Source organism: Apis cerana, linkage group LG5 (assembly GCF_029169275.1).
Source record: "Apis cerana isolate GH-2021 linkage group LG5, AcerK_1.0, whole genome shotgun sequence".
NCBI lineage: Eukaryota > Metazoa > Arthropoda > Insecta > Hymenoptera > Apidae > Apis > Apis cerana.
The window spans coordinates 7,151,980-7,178,082 of record NC_083856.1 but is presented as its reverse complement, the minus strand read 5'-3'; the positions used below and the strand labels follow the sequence as shown (position 1 = coordinate 7,178,082).

The window sequence follows — 26,103 nt, the reverse complement described above, 5'->3', positions numbered from 1 at the left end:
ACGAACCGAAGTTATCTCCGAACAAACGAGCAATCTTCCCTTTCTCCGTGCCCTGGAAAGACAATCGAAAGGTAAATTTCCTTCTTTCTGCCTGCGAAGAAGGAGGAGCGGAGAAACCGTGGTTCCAATTGTAGAGGAAGGTCGGCCGAAGAATACTTCTTGATTCGAGCTATCAAACTGCACAAAGGATGCGTTTGAAAAAGCGAGAAAAGGACGAGAGTTTGATACGGCGAAGCTTTTACCAGGGAGCCGGGGTTCGAACCCTTTTTCGCCGAAGAGAGAGCGAAGGGGCGGCCATGTTGGGTCGCCTCAGCCATTTTCGGGCACACGCGGACAAAAAAGGCGGGTTAGGGGCCCCTCTCGGTGAAAAACCGCTTCTAAAGAAGGACCACGTCAAATCTGACAGGCCGAGGGAAGAAGGGGCCACATATGGCCACGTAAGGGCCAAAAAGGGCCCGCCTCGTCGCGTACACGTCACCGTCCGCTGCTCTCCGCTGTCGTTTGAAAAAGAACAATCCTCTCTCCGCTCTCTCTTTCTTCAGGGCGCGTGTTCCTCCTCCTTTTCTTCTTCCTCCTCCTCCTCCTCCTCCTTCTCCTCGTGCTCTTCTTCTTTTCTCCTCCCCTTCTCTCAACGAGCTTCCCTCGCTCGTTTCCTTCTGTCGACTCTCTCGCAGGCGACAGAGGGGGCATTCATTCATGCACGCATTCCCAGAATGCACTGTGTGCGCCTTGCGTACATGTGCTTTGGAAGATTGTGGCGGCAAAGTTCAGTTTTCTTCAGATCTGGCGAATGATTAGAAATACGATAAATCGTTAAATTTAAATTGGGAACATGTTTTCTAGTCTTCTAGTAACTTGCGCACCTGTAATAATATGCATTATAAGTGTGCTTAATCTGGAGAAAGAAGCTAAAAAATGTAATAATAAGAAAAATTGAGAATCAATGATGCGTGAAAATTTCCATTATAAAAAAGCAAATTCCGTTAGAAGCAGGACTTGAGAAAGAAGAAGGATAAAATAATTCTTGTAAATCCGGTTCGATATATAATTAGATGATATAGGTTATCTTATCTTGTAGGAATTTCGACCTTGTTTAAAGAAATAAGAAACAGAAGAATTTTAGTAATCGAATTGAAAAGATATTTGGAAATGCATATCATAGATTTGATTGTCGAACGATTTCTTCGAATCTCCATCCGTATAACTGGTTGCATAATAAGACGAGGTCTAAACAGATTAAATCAATCTCCCTGTGTTTTTGTTCTACGTTCGACGATGTAGTAAAACATAAACGATCCTGAACGGATTGGTAGATCGAAAAGAGAGAACATACCGAATATCAGAGAAACTGGCAGGCTTTTCTATTAATGTTACTTTTATTGTTAAACTGCCTGGCTGTTGCTTGCATGCTACATTTGAATTTCATTGTTCGTTGCGACACTTGGTTTCTAGGAAGCTTAGCCAATGTTTTGCTTTTCCCTTGTTTTTTTTTCTCTCACGTCCGAAAATACATCCCTGGGATGATCACGTGATTTTAATAGCCACCAGTTGTAATTGACCATGTAGCTCTTGAAACGGCTAGTTTCCATTTTCTTTACTCGATCATCCTTTTTCTTCGTTACTACAACGATTATTTTGACACTATGATTTCTCGTTTGTTTTGGAGAACTGTTTCTGTTCAATTATCACGAGTAAAAATATCTATTATTTAAAAGTAATAATAATTTAAAATAAAATAATCTATTTTTATCTTATAGGATGACGAATAAATATAAAATCTTATATAAATAAAAATATTTAAACGTCATTTTAAACGAACTTTTGGAACATCTCTTTGCTTAGAAGAACTGCTCTCTGTCGCAGTTGTTAACTGAAAAAATTTCTCGTTCTGTTTCGGTTGAATAAATTCGACGTCTATATCCGTTTTTTCTTTTTTCTCTCCAATTCGTGGTAGCATCCCACACGGAAGCATTTTCGTGTGACGTATCTACATATACAATGGTACACGTACACATTCCCTTAAACGGTATCGAGTTACTCCTCAGCTTGGAACACAACTTATGTAAGTACGTCAAGAAGTTTCGATCTTCGTGGTATGGTGTACACACCTCCTCTCCCCTTGTGCGTTATTCGTGCTAAAGTTTCACCTTGTAAAGATAGAAATATTGCGTTCTTTTCCTTTACGTCAAACAAGATCGGAAATCAAGGGAATAGAGAAATAGAATTGTTTTGTAATCAATATTTTATATAATATACTGATAGATGTGAAATACTTGAATTACAAATGAATCTTTTTTTTTTCGACAATTTATGCAATTCGTTTCATTTCTTTTTATAGATATGATATGTAATAAGAATAATAAAAGATTGAAAAATATCATTGAAAAATAATAAATAAATTATAAATAAGGTAACATAAATTAACAATATATCACGATATTTCAGAAATTTCATGAAATTTCGAAATACGATTATTTGTCCGATGCCAACTATTTCACATTCTAAATTAAGGCATGATTCATAAAGGGTTAAGAGTTTATAAAGAATTTTTAACGATTTGTTGTGATATTTTATTTTCTATATTCTCGGTTAAGAGAAAACATAAAATATAACTTTATCATTTCATAACTTCCCGCGCTTCGAAATAAAAGACTCATTTGTAATTAGTAGTCATCGTACGGCGCATGCCTATCAAAGCTAAAGCATTGCTATTTCTACTTAATTGTAATTTATCGTGACAGTTTTTAATCACGGATTTTATTGCATCGATGTTTTACAGAGATCATAGATTTATAGTAAATAATTAGTTAAATAAAGAGAAATGTAAACAAAATTCTTATTTAATAGATTTAAAATTAAAAAATATTTTATGATGTCAAGCGATAATGTCACACCATTGCACTGTATCGAACTACTGAATAAATTATATTTGCGCATGCGCATGATTACTGAACATATATGCATGCGCATGCGCATTGGAAGATTAATAGAATTCACATGTGAATTCTCCAAAATTTACGATTAAACATTTGTCATCGTTCTTTCTTATGACATTAGATTGTATATAAGATTTGGCATGAAAACACAAAATTTTTGGCAAGCAACGTACAAGAACATTCTTCTGTCCGATTTCTATGTGGAAACAAGCCGATCATTTGGAATAAAGTACCATTCATTGCAAATTTCGATGCGACTGACACTTAGGGGTCGATAACTCTTCCACTCGAAATTCGTCGGCTATTCGTCTTTCGTTTTGTTATCCATGCGTTGCATTTGCTACATTCGTAATTATCACGTCATTAATCTCACTGGATACGCGAAGGATTCCGTTTTCAATGACATTTTCGAATTAGTATGTTCAATCGGGAAGACAAGCCGAGAATTCTTGCCGATATCAATTGAGATTAATTGTTACACTTGTTACATCTACTAAATTTTGTTAAATGAGAATGGTTTTAATTGAAACTTGTAAAACAGATTTCTTGTTGTTTAAATAACATAATGATTTATATATATAATGAAAATTTTGTATTCACTGAAATATTTCCTGAAATATTATATTTTTATATTTTAAAATTTCATATACTATTAAACAATATTTTATACATAATTTAATTTCTGCATGATTTATAGACAACCAATTGCTTGGAGAGTTGTCTGCAAGATAAAAGTCAATAAATCACTAATGTATCATTGTGAAAAAAAGAAAAGAATTAATCGTCGTCATAAATCTACAGATAAATTACTTCTAGGTGCCTATCTAGAGTCTTCATCTCTCACACGTGATCGATTTGCATATTTTTTAATAAAATAAAGGACGCTCACTGGGTGTTCCGTCGCGGTATCTTTGGCAAGATTAAATCTGTTTCACGCGATGGAATCGATCAACCGCTCATTGACATGATCATTAACCCCAACCATCTCGGGTGTGGTACAAAAGTTTCATTCGAGATTCCGCCTTCAATAATACTCTGTGTCACCCCTAGAAAGAAGTTGAAGAATAGACAGATATATCCGTTCGCTTGAGCAACCGCTCTTTATAGATCGAAGAAAACTAGTGGCAGGTTCAACATAATCCGGATTAAAGAATTTCAAAACATCGAAAGCGTTTTAACGCTTCATCCCTGTTATTCGAATGAGAACTTCTGAGTTTACCTGTAGCGATGTTATCGCTCTATCACGCATTCAATGAATTATCGGTCAATCAATGGTATTAACTTTAAAATCAAAGTGTGAATTGTTGACTATAAATTAAATCAGGAAGATAATTCTTGATTTATTCTTACACTTTTATTCTTTTACACTTGTTTCTTCACATTTATTAACGTTATCGAAATAATTAATTTTTAAATATATCGATACAACAATTCTGATTACATATTATTTGTCATTAAATTTAATAATTATTAAAAGTTGTTTAAAAATATTGATAATAGGTATTGTTTCATACAATATCGTAAAAGTAACTTTCTCACAATCAGTATATAGGTATTATTTTTCATACATATTATTATTATATCCTTAAAAAGAAAACAGTACAAGTTACAATTCATGGAGGATATTTTTCCTTTAAAATTGCGCGATTGGTATATTTGCAAAGAGGTAGAGAAAGAGCAGGTAGAAAAAAAAAAGGTGGATGCGTTTCAGCTGACCGTGGAGGAAAAGAGAGGCGAGCCAAAGTTTGTAAACAGAGGCGGTGTGTACACGGTAGGCTGCATCCCCATTATTTTAGGCCGAAGAAATTCTTTCCTATCTGCTTATGGAATCAGCTGCCGGTGAAGTCCCTTCTTCTCTCAACGCTTCTTCCTCAACGTGCTCACCTGCCGAGCAGACTGGATCTAAAGAGTAGAGAGAAACTGTGAGAGAATAGCGATAGACTTCCCTTTTCTCTGTGTACTTGGGAAAATCTCTCTGCTTGCCGACAAACTGACCAACCGATTTTCAATTTGCTCTCTTCACATCCATGAAATGCTTCTTCGTCCGCGGAGAAAAGCTTGCCTTCCTGCCTTTTTGACGGTGTTCAAAGTAATCCTGAAGTATTCATCTTTTGTATTTGAAAGAGCTCTCCTCCTGAGGGATAATAACGTGTCCTTTTAATTCGTGGATAATCTCGTGAAAATTCGAGATAAAAATCAAACTTATGCAATAGAATTTATGATGCCAAATAATTATTACGATCTGTTAGTACTTACTCGAGAAAGATTTTATAGTTTTCCTTAAAACAATATGTTTTTTTATTACTGGGAATAATAAAATAACATAAAATGTGAATCGTAAGATATTCCTTCTGATATTATTAAATTTCCAGCTTCATTGTTAATTGAGTTGTATGATCTATGTCGTTAATGTCGGTAAGTTTGTTAGAAATTGTTTTTTCTTTTTCTCCGTTTTTCCAACGTGTCTAATAATATTGTCTCGCGTTTCTAACGCGACGTCGAGCGCAATCGGATCGCATCTCCGACCAGAATAGAAGTCGAAATCTCAGATCTCTTGGCTCGGGTTTTAGTCGGCTTTCCACTGGCCACTTCTCGTGTCTTTTGCTCTTTCTTCTTTAACCCCATCCTTCTCCAACTTAAGACAAAGATATACAGTCTGTCTACGCGTGTCTCATGCAAGACGCCACGCTGACGACCATTGGAAACGTGGCATTACATCTCACGCCCTCAAAATTCCTTGCTATCTTATAAACTCGAATAGATGGTTAAAAAAACACTGTTGGCAATCAGATTAACGAGTAAGAAATAGTATGACAATCTTGTCATTGGTTAAAATTATGCACAATAAACTTTAAATAAGAAAGAGACGACGAAGTCGAACGAGGTTATGTACGATGAATAACGAAATACCTACAAACCATAGACATTTTGTAGACTACGAATCGTCCGGTGTACTTACACTGAAATTAATAACACTCTTCAAATAACCAGATATATTCCATTGTTTGTTTTAATCCATTTTATTGCATTACATGCAAGCATCGTCTTTTATCGTCGACAATGAGAAAAAGATATTCCAATTGGCGGCCAATGATGGCGAGTGGGTGGCACTGTCACGCACGACATCTCGCGTGTAATTCGAAAACCGTATGAAATATATTATAAACAAAAGTCGCATCGTTGGTTAGAACCGATGGACCGATCATATCTGTCAGTACGAATCGAACAACATCGTCGTCTTCACTGGTCGTGTTCATTCTTACGGAGATGAAGAAAGGGAGAGAAAAAGAGAGAGGTGAGCGGCTATTCGGTTGGATTAGCATAATTCGTAATTTAATTTCCCGATAAATTTCCTATGGTGGTTATTCGCCAGCCGGCCGAAATGAGATGGTATCGGCTTGCGCGATTCCACTAATTCGCGTCTAAGTTTATATCGCTCGGGAGAGAGCAGCACGGGGTCGAGATAGGATCTCCCTACTTTCTCGCCCTCTTTGTCGCACCTTCTTCGTGGACTTTCTCTGTTCAGCCGGTTGAATCTTTTTCTCTCGTGGGCCGCCTCGTAAAATCGGATTATATCGACTCTGTCGCCCCTGCGTTGTCGCACACTTTATTCGAGCCACCACACGATATCGCCCCCTCGCAAACGAGTGGGGTCAGGGTTCGTGGCGCGCGGTACATGGTAATCACGTTTTTCTTTAATAAATTCACCCCGCCATGACACGGTGATCTTTTTCGATAGAAATAGTGCGCATGCGTAATACGAATTATTTGATAGTATCGCGGCATATAGACATTTATATATCAAATTTTCTTTTTTTTCTTATCCATTGATTTTTTCTTTTATATATTGGTATTTTTCATGTTTTTTTTTTACGTTTGTCATTTGATTAATATGCAGGGTTCAACATTTTTAACGTCGAAATTGGTTGAATTATTAAAGAATTCTATAGGTTAGGAGATAACCTTAAGAACAGGAACGTTGTTTCTTTTGGAAGATAGAATCTTCTCACGATCCCATCGTGAAATTGTTTCTGGTCTTTTTCGTTTCTAAAATCCAAACGAATCGATCTTGGCGCGATTAGGGTGGGAGAACCTTGCTACGGAATTTCAAAGTAAACCTTATTTACGAACTAGTCGATTAATAAAACGTGCCGCGCCTTCGATCATTATCTCAGCGCCGTTTAAAACGGCGAGACCACGCTGATGCCATAAAATCGCATGGCACGTCTTTTCGCCATTTCAATGTTGTTTTTGGCACCGTGTCACATTTTTTGAATCGAGAAAATGATTAAAAATAATAGCAATAAAAATTATCCGCCCATCTTCTATTTTTTTTCGAATCTTTTCATTTCCTTGATCAGTTATCAAATCTCATTTTTCAAAATTCCCTACAATTTTAGAATCTTAAAGTTATATCTCTAATTATTTTCATAATATTATTTTAATTCTAAATATCCGTGTACGATATATTTCGTTTAGACAGATCAGCAATATCGCGCGTCAATGAGAAAAATTCCTTAGATTTACTCATTATATAAAAAATCATTCCGAGATTATTTTTGCATCCAAAATTGTACTTATCAACAGCAAAAATAAATAACAAACAATCATGACGATAAATTAAAATAGCAAAAAAGGAAAACGCGCATGGATTGAATGAGTGGGAGATGAGCGCGAGAGAATGGCTACGGTTATAGGTGTCGCTGCGAACGAGTCCGCCAAATAAATGTCCCGTGCACGCGATGAGTCACAAATCCTAATGAAAATAATAATGCCCGAAAGGATTCCGTTCTCTGTCGCAGAGAACGCGCGCGGCGTGCAACGCGGATAAATTTACTGCTTGATCTCGGCTCGGATAAGGCATACCTGGGGACACCTCGTCTGGGGTTATAGACCCAGGCATGCAACGGGTGGCACGAAAAGTACCGGTGGAAACAAGCTTGATCCTCTTGTCCCTTGCTTCGAAACCACGCCGTTTCACGTGTGGGATCCGTGTTGCATCGCGTCTCGTGGAAATAATTCTTGTCGAGGACCAGAACTCGGACTCTCCCCTGCAACTCTCGAACGGCCAATGAGATTTTCACCTGCCGAACGGATTTATCGTTGGCTTCGTCTTGGCCGAGACGTAGTCGAGAAGAAATCTGTCCTCGGGTTTCTTTCCTTTTTTAGATTCTTCCTATTTTTTCCCCGTGATTAGTATGGGATCTTCTATGGTAGGCGATAATTTCGCGATTCGAAAGATATTTTATTCCCCTATCCTCCATCGATGCATCATAGATAAGATTTATAGATGTTTGCAAATTTGTGTTTCTCGCTTGGATATCGAATTAATTTTACTTTCCAGATAACAGATTTGATGTATAAAAATATTCCAAGACTGAACCTATGCTTGAAGAAATTATATTTTTACCACGAAGTAAAGCAAGAAGACAAAGACTGGACGATTCGAATCGATTCCGAACTTTTGACCGACACGTAACAAAACTTGGAATTGAGAAGGGTTACCGCGATAAAAGGAATAGAAGAAACCGATGTAAAACGACGTCCGTTATCAGTTCGGTAGCGAGAGGCGTGCGGCCGTGTGCCAACTCGAGGGACCGGTTCTCGAAAACACCCCGTAGACAAGTGTCGTGGCACTTGCGCGCCTGAGAAGACAGTGCCGTATCGCGGCGGCCACGTCTAAACGACTTGTAAAACAAGCGCTTAACGATTGCTCGTACCTGGATATAGAGAGTGTAGCAGGCGTGACGAAGAGGGAGCCAATGATGGAGGGAGAGAAAGGTTATGGAGAAAGAAGTCCGGAGCGCGAGGCACAAGAGCCCGATAGGTCCCACGTGCTTCGGCTTCGAGGAGGTCCAGCCTGCTAAATTGAGTTTACGAGACGTCGAGAGTAGTTCGACTCCCCTCCCTCTCTTTTATTATCTTTCTATCCTTCCTTCTCTTTTTCTACCATTCGCTTTATATTTCTATTTGTCCGTCGATTTTACTCGTTTCTCTCCCTGTTCGTAACGGCTCTTCCACCCTTAATTCACCTAGGGAGAAGCGGTACCCTCTTCATGCAAGTTTACGCATCGACGCCGGTATTATCTTAACCGACGTTATTTCGCGCAGCCCTTATCCTCTTCCGCTTCTCGAAACCCTGGCCGATCACTGGCCGGCCCTTTTTGCCTGCAATTGTATTAGACTCGAGCAAGGAGGGTTTTCGTGTCGTGGTGTAGGTATATATATATATGTAGGTATATATAGGTTGTTTGAAGGAAATGTGTAAAGGAAGTGGGAAGAGAATGCAAATAGATTAGGTTTGGAATCGATTGGGAATATTAATTGGCATGTGACTGGTATGAACGGTATATGTGTTGGAGTATTGTATCTATCGACTAACGAGATAGGTAATTTGTTGAGTAGATAAGGAATGGAATCTATACGAGTAGAAGGAGGATTGTTGTAGATTCTTGATATTTAATATAATTTAACTATTGAAGCATATCGATATACAATAGAATTTAGAAGTTTATAACGATTATAAATTCCAAAGTTGATAAAAATTGTTGGATTAAATATATATTTACATGCAAACTCGCGATGGAAGTAAATTTTATTTGAATCAATTTGGAAATTACTAAAAATCGCCCAACCACGTCTTTTCTTTTATTCTCGTTTCAGTGGGCAACGGGAAGACAAGACTCATGGCGGAGGACTAGGTGATTCGAGCAGCGAAAGTGGGGACGACACGAAGAGACAAGCGGTGAGCCAGCAGCAGCAACAACAGCCGTCCTCTTGCGTTGTTCAGCAACAACAGCAACAGCAACAGATGGTGGATCACCAACAGACATCGGGCATGTATCAACTTCCTCCTCCGGTCTCGGTGTCCAGCCCTCACTCGTACCACCAAGGCCACGGCTCGACCTTGAGTCATCCTCACACGCCGACGCACCACATGCAGCACCACGATACCGGAAGCGAGAGCGGCGACGACAAACGAAACCTTCATCACCAGTTGCAACACCATCTCCAGGTCGGTGCTCACGGTACTCATGGCTTGGTACATCCCACGGCGACCTTGCCACCACCGCCACCCAGCTGCGCCCAGCAGAAGAGCCAGTTGGACTATATGCAATACTATGGTCCACAGGTATAGTGAAATGTTTCGTGCGCTTCCGTTTATTTTCCCCTCCTTCAGTTCTTTTTTCTTTCTTTTCTTTTTTTTTTTTTAGCAGGGAAAAGAGGGATTACTCTTATGGCGAAGAAAGATGTTGTGAATTCGAATGGATTCTCAGACTTTCGAGAAGTAATTTATAACGATTTGATGTTTCTTTTCTTTCTTTTTTTTTTCTCTCTCTTCTTTTTGTTACCTGAAATTTAATCGAGTTTGTGTGCACCGGTGTGATAAGATTTTTTAAGGATCACAGCGATGTAAGTCAAAATTTGAAGAATTGTAAATTGCTTATCGATTATATTTGTGTAATTAAATGAATCGGAAATATCATAATGAACGGACTTACATTACCGTGATCATCAAGATTTAAGTACGTGATGCAAGAGTGTCAGGTAAGCTGGATAATTGTGTTTGACGTTTACGAAGAAATTTTTAACCGATTAAACGTGATAATTTGTGGGAATGATAACACGATTGACTTTGTCTTATTAATTCAATTTAACAAAAATTGACATCGAGTGAAACTATTAACAAGTGTTTAATTAATTAATTAATCGGAAGTAATGCTATTCAACGATTGGATCACATAGGTCCACAGGTAACGATCACTTCATAGATAAACTCTACGCAAAGTTAAATGTCTGCTCGATGATAAAAGTGCGGCTAAAAAGGAGCCTTCCTTTTTAAAATTTATGCTACGAATTTAAGAGAAAGGAAGAAGAAAAAAAAGGAAATTATTAATTCCCGCACCGGTGAAAACGTGTTTGTATTCCTTTGTTCCAGGATTACCTAATCACACCGACCTCGGCGGATCTACAAAAGTCGCTCCCGCACACAGCCACGTCGATGCAGATGGGTGCTATAGCTCCTTCCATGGGCGGGCTGAGCCCGATGGGTCCATCGACCATGCTCCCGAACACGATGCAAAGCGTGAACACGATGAACACTATGTCGATGAACGGGATTGGAATGGGCGCGTATCAGGGAATGGGCTCCATGGGGATGTCTACGTCGCACGGTAGTTTTCACAACGGGTTGGTGTTAGGCGATTATCACTCGTTGTGACCCTGGGCTCCGAGCGGTCAGAGCAAGAGAAATCAAGAAAAAACTTAAAGAAAGGAACGAAAAAAGAAGAATACGTGGAAACGAAGGAAGAAACTTTTTTTTCTTTTTCTTTTTTTTCTTTTTTTTTTTTTTCTTTTCTTTTGATTCGCAAGGAATCTGACTACGAAATTACGCCTGTGAGAATATAAGAGAGGAAAGCGTATTATTTTCGAGACACGTCTGGACATTTGGACTCGTCCAGGTTATACTCGACTCGAAGAGTCTGCAAGAGTTAGTAAATTAGGGGGAACGTTTTCTCGCTTTTTTTTGTGATCGTACCATTAATAATACTCGATCGAAAACGTTCTCGAATCGAACGAACGAACTCTTCCGTACTCGAGGATTGTAATACTAGGTGTATACATTATCAGGCGACATCAGTTACGATTTTTCGTGGCGTCGAACGGAGATTGGAAATTGGTGAAATCGTGTACCACGGAAGCATCTCGAATGTAATATAACGCCGAACGAAATCCTCCCCGAATTTTCTTCTAAGGAAGGTTTCTAGGGACGTTTGCGGAACGTTTGGAGTTCGGATAAAGAGAAGATTTTTGCCAGATTTTGAAAGATCCTGGAACCGAAGCGACCACATCATGCCTCGACTTTTTGATCGCGACACAACGCTCCAGTCTTAACCGTCATTTTCGAAGAGAGAAGAAAAGGGAAAGTTCGCTTGCCCGCACACACACACACACAAAAACACACACACAAGTATACATAACCGGCCACGAATATTGCCCTTCTAATTTTTTTAGAAAGGAACGATACACGGTATATATATATAATATAACCAGGAATAATAGAAAAAAGGAGGAAAATCGAGGCAGCGGGGGAACGCTTCCGGCGTGAAAATAGCAAAAGACATATTAGCATTTTCTTTTTCCTTATTATCCCATATCGCAATCGCGACTCGACGCAAGACACAAAGTTGTTGTTATACACTTTTAGATACACATACGCCGTATATTACATTATTCTCTTTTTTCTTTTTCGCGAATTCAACAACCAATCCTCTATTATACCCATTCTAATCTCGTAGCGTACCGCCCGTACCTAGGTCCTGAGATGTAAGAGAAACACACGTTATTTACGGTTACCAGTAGTCCGGCTTAGATGGTACAAGCCTCAGAATCTTCCTGGATCTCGACGAACGCCGTGTGTTATAATCTTCGATTAATCTAAAGTCTTTCGTAATTGGATGATGGTGTTTCATATTCGATTCGGTTTTTAAAAAAGGAAAAAGGTATTTTCCTTTTATTTTATTGAACGAATATTTAAATTAAATTTCAATGATAGAAAAACTCGAATCGTTTAATGCCTTCTACATTACATTGGAAATATTTTGTGCGCAGAAAATTAAAACTTTAAACGATCTTTGATTCACACTGCCATTAATCAAACGTATCTCGACTCGAGTTTCCAATTTTATTCCTATAAAATATAAACTTTCCCGCAAGGAGAAAAGGAAAACGTGATTTAACGTTCATTTTTCTAATAAACTAACGAAAATACGTGGTAATAACGTTAATTGTTTCTTTCGTCAGCAAATCGAAAGGAAGGGGAAAAAGTCGAAGTCCTCGAAACACCGATTACTCCCCTTCCCTGTGGAAGATGGAGATGTTGTTTCAAAGATTCAGCATCACCGTGCGGATCCAAGATCTTCAAGGATGATCCCTGAGGCGTGTACGGATCTCAGCCACCCGCTAATTAATTAACGTCGCTATAACGAACCACACACGCTCTTCACCACACCGATCCTCTCACACCGTACGCTTCTGTGTTTGTCCTGTGTACATATGTAGATAATACACACACTTTACATCTTTACTTACACACACATACACACACATACATTTACACGTAAACTTACACGTAAGTCATATTACACGTACACGCAGACGCACACACAATTATCATACACACGCATTCGAGAGAAGATTAAGTTAATCTCGTCTAAAGCTAGGCGAGTACCGGGTGTTTTTCGCGAATCAGGCTCAAACTCACGATTCAATTTCACTCCCTGAATACGCGATTATTCGAGAAACCTGCCCTTATTTATGGCTCACACCAAACGTCTCGTTTCTATCGGTTCGCGATCTTGCTGTTTTGTTCGTGTACAACGTGTTCAATTCAGCCTCGTACGTAAAACACCGTGGTTGGGGGGAAAGGAAAAACGGAGAATAAGGGGAGCATAAACGTTGGTCGGTTTCACTCTCGTAAAGGTATCTCTTCATCGAGCCACGGTGAAAAATGATCATTTTAATTGGTACACGCGTGTCACGGCTGTTTATAGACGGCTAGATGCGTGTGCACTTACGGTGCAAATCCAAACGGTATGCAAATTAGCGTGACCAAGGCAGCGCGAGCGGTAGGCGGAGCAGCTGTTTCCTGCCAGCCAATTGCCGAGTGCCAATCTTTTCATCGCAAATAGAATCAGCAACACCTTTTCACAACACCGCTCTTCTCTGCCCCCTTGCATCCCTTCCTCCCCTCCGCTCGTGTGCTATCTCGTGTTATGAATCGTGTCGTTGACAGATATTGCTACGAGTTTCTGGATAATGACAATTGGATGCGGTTTAATTGGGGGGATCGTTGAATTAGAGGTGAATTAGAATGTCTACGAGATGTTTGTCGCAAGTTAACGTGTGTCAATTATTTCCGGTGAAGATTAGATGGTTCAGGATTATCCTCGAGTTATTTTGTAAAATAAATGTAAAATAAATGTGCGTCTGTTTGTTAGGTCGTGCTCTACCTTGTGCGTTATGAATCGTGTCGTTGACAGAAATTAGTAAGGAGGATTATTTCTGGGCGCAAGGAACCCGAGTGGTTTAATTAGAATTCTTAAATCGCTGGGAAATGGTCCAACAAAGTTTCAAAGTTTTTTAAAAATTATTGAAATATATCGAATATTTCCGGCGAATTTTATATCGTTAGGATTATTTTTTGTGAATATTTATTTTATGTAAAATAAATCGCGAATATTATTTTAGCGAGATGGAGAAAATACGGTGATGTGAATGATCGACGAAGAACTGTGATTCGTTAAAATCAACTTTTTAATTCGGAAAGGGATTTATGAAAAAAGGGATAATTTTATTTTTTTAAAAAATTTCCAATTTTAAATTTTAATTATTCGTAAATGATTTCAAATACTGGAATATTTATTCATTTTATATATCGTGGAAGCGTGCATAAAAGAAAAAAGGGAAATGCGTGTCAAGTCTTATTTATTTTACGAGTAATCAACACCAAAGAAAGTCATATTTTCCGAATACAATTTTCAAAACTACATTTTAAACTACATTTTAATATACTCGTTAAATTCTTTTATTTTTATATTCCAAATCCAAGTTAGTTATCCAAGTTGTTAAAATCTATCTCGAACTGAACAATCGGTGTACACGAAACCAAACCAGCCTGACATTATATATAAATCAAACGAGAAAAACAAGAGCCTTCGGGTTTTGCTTTTTCCTTTGAAAAGAAACACCCGGTATAAGATAAAAAAACACTGTCGTAGCGTAAGTTAGGCCGTAACTTATCATTTATTCGCAGTTCGCAGTCTGTACATAAGAGAAAAAGAAGAGCGAAAACTTCGAGTGCGAGAAACAAAAGTAAAAAGAGAGAAAAAGAGAGAGAATGAGAATGTGATAGAGTATAAACGATAAGGAATGATTGTGATACGAGTGAGAGATGCTTGGCAAAAGAATTGAAAAATAGTGTGTAGCTGGAACGAAAACGGAGAAATGAAGCGAGAATGAGTTATAATCGTGGAAGTGACAAAGTTTACGTACACACACACACATACACACACACATACACACCACGGGGAAGAAGAGAATGAGAAATAAAAGTGAGAGTTTTATCGGTTCTCTATTTAAGGGACATCTCTCGCGCAGATGTTGGGAATGCACTATCTATCGCGTTGGCTGCAACATTGCCTTGTAAGATTCTTATCTAGGATGATGATCAGGGGAAAGGATTTTTCCCTTTTAGAAAGAAGTCGTCGGGACGAAACAGGGTAAGAGAAACAGTGGAGAGATAGAAAGAGGGAAGACTTTGAACGAGGGAAAGAAAAAGAGTGAAAGAGGCGCTTTTAAGTATTATTGATAATCATTTGCTTTTTTTTATCGATACTTTAAATTTGTCCAGACTTAATTGATTGATCGATCAACACTATCAAATATTCGCGCCACCCGATATATACGAGAACATCGCGACTGGTAGAGAATCAAAATTCTCCTTTTCTGATCGTTTTTACTTTTATTTTTTCTTTTTTAATCGAATCTATCGAATCTAATGTATTTTAATGTAAATTATTATATTATTTTTACCTTTCCATTGAATTTTCTCTCAATTATTGTACAATTAGAAATTCAATATTTTAATGCATTGCTTGCTAAATTAATTTTCCATTGGATGGAACAGTTTTCACTCTAATTTTTATAATATCGTGTATTTTTACGTATCGTGTATCCCAGAATTGTATTAGGAGTTTTAATCAAATACACATGTTTTTATTTTTATTTTACAGATCCAAGTAAATTATTTATTATGAAAGATATGAATTTAGATGTAAACTTAAGATGATGAAGACGCAAGAATCGATTTAATAATTTCATTTTCGCACAAAATGGAATGGCCAGAATGGAACGAATATCAGAACACAAGCCTGTCGCTCTGTTCCTCGATTATATCGACATCCGTTCCCTTTTCGAGATTTCTGTAGTCCGCCGACGAGCCGAACCGTTTTCGTGTTTTCGATTCACGCACAATCTACGCTTTGTACGATATACACGCGCGTATACTCATCGTCATTCGGGGTGCACACACCATTCGCGATACATTACGAAAATGCACACAAGCGCGGATTCAACCGAAAGATTTCTTCTCTTTTTTTTCTTTTTTTTTTTTTTTTTTTCCAACTTCCGGGGAAATCGTTTCCGTTCGAGGGAAACGTTTGTTTGAAAACGCTGTGAACGAACAAGCGGCACCTTTTATATTCGATCATGGCTTTTATTATAAATTTCGATCAAATTTCCAATAGAAATATATATAATGTGTACATATATATATATATTTTTATACTTTCGATCAAGGATTTATTTTTATTATATTTTATTATTATTCTCGATCAACGATGTTATAATGATTATTTAATATTTTTTATTACGAGACACTTTTCGTTTGCACGAATCGTGAAATTTGTAATTTGAAGAGAAAGTAATGAATTTTTTTTTCTGTTGAATGAATTTTCTTTTATTTTGGTTCAATTAATAATTTTTTAAAAAATATGTAGCGGTTAAAAATATTTGCATGTATCCCATTTTTTAGATTTCATTTTCGTATCATCATCAAATTTTTATTGTTACATGAAACCGCTAAAATAATGTATATTTCGATTTATTTATGATTAATGTACAATGTTATAATGAATAGATCGTGTGCAGATTTTTTGTAACCATTGTATGTACATGGTAAACTCGAAACGTATGATCGTTCATTTATTACGTTCGTTTCGACGTTCACAGAGTTGGCTCTTTTAACTTTTAGAGACGTTTTGTCACTTTACCGGGCCAAGGCTGCCGATGAATCTCCCGCGGATATAATTAGATAAGAATCGCTTGTCGCGCGGATCATCTGCTCCCAGAACGATGGGACATCTTGGCCTTTAAACGAAAAAGAAAATCTTTCAAAATCACTAATATTGCACGTATAATAATTATAAATTCCACAAATTGATCTAAAGAAAAGAAAAAGGGGGGGGAAAAAAAAATGAAAATGAAACATTAAACGAACAAAGCGCCACAAATTAAATCCAAATCATTAGATTCAATTTTAGAAATGATCGCATTAAAACTTGCCAAACGTTGAAAAAAGTATTTATATAACAATATCGTCAAATCGAAATAATGTATAAATTTCAAACATATTTCAAAGTTTTCTTCCTCGATTTGTATTGGTCACTTGGACCAAATCTTAGCACAAATCTAAATAGATCCATAATTTACAAAGGGTAACTGTAGCATACAGGAAGAAGAAGAAGAAGAAGAGGAGGAGGAGGAGGAGGAATACACGCGTAGAAGAGATATTGTACCGGTTTTTCGATAAAATGTTTTATGACGCAAGGACGATTATTAATAACCGACAGTTCTTCCCAGAAGTTCTCATTCGTGTATTTTAGCGGACAAGTTTAACGTTGCACAACTAACTAAGACAAATTGCTAAGAATGCGAGTATGTGCGAGTGAGAGAGAGAGAGAGAGAGACGGATGAGAAAATCTAAAGAAAAATGTGAGAAAAAATATTGTAACGAAAGAATGAAAGAGAGAAAGAGAGAGAGAGAGAGAGAGAGAGAGAGAGAGAGAGAGAGAGAAAGAAAGAAAGAGAGAATGATTTTGCGTAGGTAATGTGTGAATGAGAATGAAATCAGAAAGGTACGAATAGATTAAGTAAAAAGAGATCACACGATGTACGATCGAACTGTAATCGCGAAGTTGATGTTATTTAAAATAAAAGGAAAATATTATATATATATATATATATGTATATATATAGTATATATGTATATATGTATAAATATAGTATATGTGTACATATATATATATATACACACATATATATTTACATACACATACACACACACACATATATATATATATATATATATATATATATATATATATATATATATACATACACATGTGGGTAATTCCTTTACATGATGTATTATCCTGTAAACATTTCTGCGCTAATTAAATGTTAAATTAAATTCGTTATTGAGAGCAGTGATTTATTTTTTTCAGATACATATCGTGTAAAGATTTGTTATCGAATTCTTCTCTTATGCTACTTATGGTTTACATTAATTTATAACAGATACTGATCGTAAAAGACAAATATATTTAAGAGTACAAAAAAGAACCATATCGTGAGTCATCTATTTTTTCTAATGTTAGAGAAGATTTTTCTCAAGTTTGTTAAAATTAAAAAAAAAAAAAAAAAAGAAAAAAAATATATAAAAAATTTGAGGAAACAATCAAAGATAATTTTTCTTCTAAAAAAACGTGCAAGAAAGAAGAAAGGAAAACTTTCTCGCCTGAGAAAGTTGGCAAGGAAGGAAAAAGAGGAAAGCCCGCAACTACCTGCAAACAGCTTCGTCGAAAAGATCGTTGAACGATACGTAGTAATTACTTCAAAACGAGCATCGGTCCAGTTCTATTAACAATATCGGTGATCGTCGATGGCAGATAAGAGCGGTCTGCTCTTTGTATCGATATTGTTACGTTCGATCGCGTAACATTGTCCGATGGGGATCTTGGTCTATCTTGAAGATCGCCGTCGATCCTGAAAAAGAGCATCTGGCCGTGCGCTTCCACGTGACCCCAATTTCTTTGTGCCCCGCTACACATCTCCTGTCTGTCGTATCCGGAGATCGAGATTCCGAGAATCTGACAAGATTGACATTGCAAACAAGGGTGAAAAATATAAATCTCTTTAGGAAAGTACAAGGTACATTGTTTTTATTCTTATGTAGAACATTATAAAATTCTGTTTTCATTATAACTTTTATATTCTAGCAATATTATACAGTTCCACTTTTCTTTCTTTCTTTTTTTATACATCAGCCAATGCAACATAATACTCTCCACATGAGAAATAATCGCTTTACTTTTTTACAATTCAACATTGAATGTAAAATATAGTAAAGTGGAAATACAAAGAAGTCTGAAGCTAATCAACTCGATACCTTCCATCCAAGATCAAAATCTCTCCAATATATTTTTATCATCCCTCTCCTCTCTCTCTCCTCAAGATAATTTCTTCCTAAATCGCGTTTAGCTTTCAGAATTCGTCAAGATGGTTTTTTAAGAGGTCCTAAAAAGCATCGAAAGATCCTTTAATCGGCTCCCTGGGACTGGGCACGCTCTCGAGCGTTCTCTCCCCGATTTCAGCCGCCTCGCCTCCCTCTTCCTCGACGACTGGTCTTTTCTTCGATCCGTCAGCGGGGCGGAATAAGAGCAGTCGACGCATGCTCATCGGCCTGTTATAATTTCGGTTCTATTAGCCTCGTAGTGGGACCCCATAAGCCCCGAAGGGATTTCAAGAGATCGTAAAGTTAAGCCCACGGACCCCACAGAGGTATATACCATCGTAGTGCCTCTTCTCGGCTCTCTGTATGGGTGTCTGTTGTATAGATGTGTACGTGTGTGTATACATATGCGGACATGTGGTTTCTATACATAGAATCTATCAGTGGTACTCAGCAGCAAGGTTTTAAGATGGATGGATAGATTACTTGGTGACGCGTGCACGATTGCACGAGGATAATTTGATAATTATAAGTTGTAGAGGGGTTGTTGGTTGGTTAGGGAATTCAACTTTGGGATTGGGAATTGGGGCGGAAGATAAAAATGAAAAGTGTGAAAAATATTTATTGATGGTATTTTGACACTGGTATTTGTAATTGTATTGATAATAACGTTGGATGATGATTAATTATAACGTGATTATTTATTGAAGAGTATATTTTAAAGTATATTTTAAAGAAATGAGTACTTCATTATTTTTTATTGTGCGCTAGTAAATATTTTAATTATTGAAATTTATATTTTTTTTTGTTTCAAAAAATAGTAGATATGGCGATGACTAATCGATAAACGAAAATCCTGACAAGTTAAAGAAGTATTATTGTAGATTATAAAATAATTATCTTATCATCAGTGATATAAATATCAATAGAATGTCAAAATTGTTATATTATATTCTAATCGTTGAAAACGAAATGAAACCAAAAGAGGTGAAAAATATTTTATATCTTGTGAGTATCACTGGTTTATGAAGAGGTAAAGGTTCGTGAGCTTTATAAAAAGCAAAACTGTCTGTGAAGAGGGTCCGTTCAGGAGTACAACGTCAAGTAGCATCTTGACACGGGAGTTCACAATGGCTACTTGTTAGCTCGACACGTCAACAGAGAAAGGGAAACGACACCGGGATCCGATTCACCTTTTCAACGATCAAATACACTTGTCCTGAGTACGCTTTTTTCAACATCCTTTAAAAATTACTTCATCAAAATTCTCTAAAGTAGAAAAAAAATAAGTTAATATAATTGAAAATAAGGAAATCATCATTCTTTCTATATTAAATAAGATCTATGCAGATAGGATCTTATTTCTTCATCATATGATTAACAATTAACAATTTTCAGAAAAAAGTGGACAAATTAAAATTTACAAATGTATTAAAAGTCCTTTCATTTTTCCTCATGAACAAAATTCATTGCTGAAAGTGAAAAATACAAAAGACAATAGGCAGGTGCTTTAAACGCCCTATTATTATTATTTGTCTGCAGAAAATTGTGAAGAAATTTCGGAAGAGGGATCACGGAAGAGGATCCCTTTATACACGTGTAAATGGCGAACGCCGGTGGTGGAAGCGGATAATAAGTTTGACGGCGTTACAATGCAGTCATTACGCGCCGATAATGATGGCGCATTCAAGCACGAACGAAGGTGAATCGCAATGCACCACCGGCCCCTATACGTTACATCTGGCCGCTAACAATAGCTTGTGAACGTTGCGCCACCCTGCGAATCGTTATGCGGAAATTAACGATGCCTGTTCGTGGTGCTCCTCGAAATTACACATTGACAGGAGATCGCCTCTAATGTTCGTTCAAATCGATGAAAATATCATGAATTTGCAACGTTATCCCTTTTAAGTTATAAATCGGAATATTTAAGTGCGTAGAATTTGAAAAGATTCTATACTATACTTATAAATAATTATAAAACAAAAGAGAAAAAAAATGAATTAAAATAAAAATTGATAGATGTCGTTTGAAAAAATTTTAATCATTTCATTTTAATCTATATTCTTATCAGACTATCAATGCTACACAACAAATATCCTTAATTTTGTTAATCCAAAACTTGGTCACTTATAAAATAATTACATGCATCTATTAATTTGCAATTTTTCTAATAATTTACAGCAAAAAGCAAGTCAGAAATCTTCTCCTCATGAAACATTTAAGTACGTATATACTCTCGTAAACTAAATTTACAATTTAAAATAATATAAAACAGCAAGAACAGGGAACGTTCCTTAAATCTCTAATCTTAAATCTCGATAAATAAATCACGGTAGGATCATCCTAGGTGGCAATCGAAAACGCGTCGATCAGATCCCATTGATATTCCACGGACGTTATCCGGATCAGGAGGCGGCGGATGCGTTAGATCGGCATTTAACCAGGGCATCGGTGTAAATTACGAGACACGACGAGAATCGTCTCGGCACGGTGTTGCTTAGACGAACGCACCGCTTTTCGAGGTGGGAGAACGATTTCGAAGGGGGGAATATTTATGGGCAGACCGGCTGAAATTAATTTATGCAGCCGCATAGGCTGCCACGTAATTTATTCGCGGTGCTTGCGACGATCAGTCACTCTCTTCACTGGCTTTTGTGTGTAAGAAAATCCTTGCCCATTAGAAACGATCACGAACAACCTTCCTCCACCTATACATACACGTATACATACTCCTCCCACCCCTTATGTATGATTCTTCTTCTTGTTTCATCAACGAATGCTCGATAACGGCTAGTGCGTAAATCCTGACAAAGATCAAGTATTGGATATTGATGATTCTGTGACTGCATAAAAATGATTCTTTTTAAATAAATCTAGATATTTTGGAATATAGAAAGAAATTAATGAATAAAGAAAATTTAGAAAATTAAAAAAAAATGAAGAATAAAATTGTATCTATGATAAATTATGCTTCTTTGAATAAAAATAAATGGGTAATGTAAGATTTAAGAATTTAAAGAATTAAATGATTTTAATTCTTTTATGCAGTATTTAAAATACAATATCAATTTTGAATTGGATTTATAATTCCAATGGAATTAATTAATTAATATTCAATTAATTTTATATTTTTAAATGAGAAAAAATATGGATATTAATTGGAACAACTAATTGTCTATACTAATTAAATAATTAATCGACTTCTAATTGAACACAAATTTCCACTAAAACTTATAAAAGATATTTTCTAGAACAAGACTCTCAAGCAAAGTTTTATCGAAAATCGATAAAATCAACTTCTAATCAACTTTTAATTGAACACAAATTTCCATTAAAAATACTTCCTGGAACAAGAAACTCGAGCAAAGTTTTATCGAAAATCGATAGAAAATATCTTTTGGCAATTGATCGTCATTCGAAATTTCTTTTCGAGAGCGCAGATATTCGGAATAAGAGAACACGCGCGAGAAGAAAGAAGAAGAGCAGTAAGGGATCTCCATACGGGATCTCTAGTGCATCCGCGTTATGATTTGTGAGGGCCCAGATCCTGATCCTGTCTGCCTGGAAGAGGCACCCACGCTTTCCAGGAACTGCGTCCACCTCGTGTGGACGAGGCTTCTCTCGGAGGCAGAGAGGATGCTGAGGAATGAGGCAAAGGAGGTGGAAGAGCGAAACCTCTAACTTGGTGGGGCGAGATCATCCGACCTGATTACACCGAGGGTGTAATGGACGGACTAATTTGTGAAATTTAAATTCCGTCCCCGACGTTTTAACCGCGATGCAAAGCTCGAGCGGACCTCGAGGTCGAGATAAATCGCGACCACCCTCTTTTTTTGTAACCAGCCGCGACTTCATAGAATATCCAAGATTCAACGGGAATCTTTCTGGAAAATCGTAGGTGGGCAGGTTTGAAGTGGTGAACCCTGATGTCGTGTAGTTCCAAAGGTGGGATTGGTGTGCGCGTGTGTTGGTTATCTTGATTCGCGTTTCAAGCCGATCGTCTTTACCCTTTGCCCGGCAATTTGTCAGATCGCTTAATTCCGACTATCAACCAGTCCTTTTCGTTCTCGGGGGTCTTGCTGCAAAAGAGAATACACAGATTAGAGGGGGAATTTTAGAAAGATTCAGTTATGGAAAGGTTTAAAAAAGAATTGAGAAAAGAATTGTTAGCTGTGAAAAAGATTAAAGAGAGAAAAGAATGAAAATATAATTTGGAAATTATACAGTAATCAATATCAAAATGCATAAAAATACTTTTCTTAAGAAGCAATATTGAAACGTTGAAAGAATTGTAGAAGCCGGATGATAAGACAATGCTATTCTTCCACAAAGAAGAACAAGAGAAACAAAAAAAAAGATGGAAAGAAAAGAAAGGAACACCAGGAAGGGAAGTGGTACAGAACGATGAAAAGGGATAGAGACAGAAAAAAAAAGAAGAAAAAATAAAAGGGAGAAAGGGAAAGATGGGAGCATCGGGAGCAAGATGTCGACGGAGTGGCGGATTAGAGGCGGCTTCTCGGTGTATAGCGAGCGGTCCTATTGTCGGTCCGCATAATACGGTTATGATTTAGTTTTGGGTCGTGAGGATCGCAGTGAACGAACGAATGAACGAATGGACCGAAGGGGGCCTGACATACTCTGTGTCTCACTCTGTGCGCTGGATGTTGGCGCAGAGAGGGGAGCCAAAGCTTTTGGTGTCGGGTTACAAGCAGGGCCAGGGCCCCGCCTGGACATCCACACGTCCTCGTATCCGCGGACCCACACGCAGTCGGGACCTTTAAGCGTGCCCATAACTGCGTGTACAGAGGATCACGGTCACGCGTGTCTCTTTCTAATTTCTCTCTATTTATATCTTTGTTCTTATTCCATAGAAAATAGATTAACTTTTGTTTTGTTCTTAGTTTTTAGTGAAATTGATTATTTGTACATATGTTTGATTATTTGTCTTGTGATATAGATTTGTTTTATTCTCATTCATTTTCAATTTTTCATTTCATCCAATGAAACAATTATTTATTCATATAATTTTTTTCAAATGCTGAAACAGGAAGAATCTATGTCAGAAAAGGAGAAAGTATAATTGTAAATATAATTTCCTCGATGTAGAAAATGATTGATAATAACGATCGTTGATTATCATCGATTATTCTAATACCAGAGAGAGAAAGGGAGAAAAAGAGAAAAGATATACATTATAAGGCAAATTTTTCTAGGGTTAAAATAAAAATAACCTGTCACCTTTCGCCACAATGTCCTTTTCTTGCACGACGCGGGTGCACGTTCCGCGAACTCGCGAATTATGAATATGATTATCTCGGACGGGCTCTTGACGGGAAGCCAGACCTGTCCCAGAGGTGTCACCTTACATCCTCCCTCTCCTCCATGGTGTCGACGCTCCTAGGTCCCCTCGTGCTGCTCTCTCATCCTGACTTGACGCGTGACGTTACTTCTCGTAACCGAATCTCGCGAATAATTGGACCTCGACAGGTCTTTGCTTTTCTTTCGATAGTTTCGCCAATCATATATCTTAGATAATAATTAAAAAAGAAATTAAAATGTGAAGATTTGTGTATACTTAATATTTAATTAACTGTATTTGATAAATGTAAAAACAATTTAGGATTGGAGAATTTTTATATTATTGTTAAAAAATCATTTTAAAAATATTAATAATTAACTTTATTTATTGTTACTTTTATTGAAATAGTTTCTCTATATTTAGAGTTACTTTACATTTACTTTACATAGAAAACAAATAGATATATTATATTAAATTAATTCTAACCTTTTTTATAAAAATTTTCCAATTTTGCCTTATTTTCAAACATTGAATGATGTTATATTATATTATTGCAATTAATTTTTCTTTGATTGTCTTTCATATTTCTTGGATTGAATATTTATCAGGTTTTTTAATAATATTTTTTTCAACTCAATTTTAGCTTAACCTCACAAACATTTTATCCTGAACTATGATCAACCTTGGTTAATATGTAAAAATGTAAATGGTCCAGACGGTCGACGTCCAGCAATAATCTCTCGTCTTCAAAAATGAAAAATTCAAAAACCTTAAAATTCTTAGAACGGTCGTTCCCGAATTTCTAGATTCTAAATTCACCGAAAATTATTGTTATACCTGAAATATTGTATTGATATAGAATTAGTTCGTAAAATTAAAAACTTTTCGAGAGAAACAAAATCATGTGTTATAAGATATATTTTTGATATAAAAATAACGAATATAATAAATTTTTTGATTGATTGTTTACTCTCGTTATTTCTTCATGGATTACATAATTAAAAAGAACATTGTATTTCAAATTCTATTTCTATTTCTATATCGTACTTCATTTCACATCAAAGTAGAATTCTTAATAGATATTGATATACAAATATTAATAATTGATTATTATTGATAGAGAAATTTTTGTAACAATAAATGAGATACAAACCATAACCTAAAATTCTCACTTACTTCTCACTTGCTTCTAAAGATATATATTGCATTATGACAAATTACATATGTCAAAAAAGATTGCCAATAATTACTATATAAGTTACTAAAATATTCGCAAAATATTTAAATTCGAAACGTTTCCGTCGTCCATCTCTCCCAGAATTATCGTATGTATAACACATTTCAACTAGAGATGAAAGAAAAGAAGTGCAGGAGGATAGGGGGAAAAGAGAAAGAAAGGGGAATGCAGATGGGCCGTCAGCCTCTTTTCCGCAGGGGCCCGCAATAAATTTAACGGGCCAACGAGGGGGGCAGGGCCGGTTCGCAAGCGACGATAACGATCGAACGAGCGTCAGAGAAGTGCTAAGTAACTACCGATCGTATCGAAGATAGAACGTTAAGCTGGAAGCGTTTTCGAACTATTATATAGTACACGTCTGCTGTTGTGCGCCATCTTTCATAGTCATAGAAATATCTATTCTATCATTCGGTTCGCTATTATCGACGTAGTCAGAAATTGTCACCGACACCACAGAGAAACCGATACAATGGCCGTCTAGTGAAATCTATAGCACGTGTTTGACGTTTATGAATCGAATTTCTCCATGGATCGACACGTGACAGAGGTAATGTGG

At 36.8% G+C, this 26,103-nt stretch overlaps 1 protein-coding gene and 2 long non-coding RNA genes across 12 annotated transcripts in view; 1 reads left to right on the top strand and 2 right to left on the bottom strand.

The window, feature by feature from the left end:
• LOC107997651 (homeobox protein SIX1) overlaps nucleotides 1–17,513 on the top strand; it is a 37,366-nt gene extending 19,853 nt beyond the window's left edge. For 2 of the 5 annotated variants that reach the window (XM_062074807.1, XM_017056406.3), the window contains exons 4-5: nucleotides 9,600–9,951; nucleotides 10,876–17,513. In XM_062074807.1, coding sequence (XP_061930791.1) covers nucleotides 9,600–9,951; nucleotides 10,876–11,157 — 634 coding nt within the window. In that variant the 3' untranslated portion in view covers nucleotides 11,158–17,513. Of the gene's footprint in view, nucleotides 1–9,599; nucleotides 10,069–10,150; nucleotides 10,225–10,875 lie in introns of all 5 variants that reach the window. The other 3 variants (XM_017056405.3, XM_017056404.3, XM_017056407.3) reach the window with 2 other exon arrangements.
• Nucleotides 4,246–8,596, bottom strand: LOC107997653 (uncharacterized). Of its 4 annotated transcripts, XR_001766055.3 has the most exons (4): nucleotides 5,896–8,596; nucleotides 5,193–5,712; nucleotides 4,932–5,070; nucleotides 4,246–4,856 (listed from the first exon to the last, which is right to left on the bottom strand). It is a non-coding gene; the product is annotated as an uncharacterized LOC107997653 (long non-coding RNA). The 4 variants fall into 4 exon arrangements; XR_009829682.1 differs by having other exon boundaries at nucleotides 4,936–5,070; nucleotides 5,193–8,594; XR_001766051.3 differs by having other exon boundaries at nucleotides 5,193–8,593.
• A 3,239-nt stretch (nucleotides 17,514–20,752) lies between the features above and the next one.
• Nucleotides 20,753–25,840, bottom strand: LOC107997596 (uncharacterized). 3 transcript variants are annotated; one of them, XR_009829684.1, is made up of 5 exons: nucleotides 25,487–25,840; nucleotides 24,797–25,147; nucleotides 24,250–24,537; nucleotides 23,649–24,049; nucleotides 20,753–23,090 (listed from the first exon to the last, which is right to left on the bottom strand). It is a non-coding gene; the product is annotated as an uncharacterized LOC107997596 (long non-coding RNA). The 3 variants fall into 3 exon arrangements; XR_009829685.1 differs by having other exon boundaries at nucleotides 24,993–25,147; nucleotides 25,487–25,826; XR_009829683.1 differs by lacking the exon at nucleotides 23,649–24,049 and having other exon boundaries at nucleotides 25,487–25,826.
• Nucleotides 25,841–26,103: the final 263 nt, after the last annotated feature.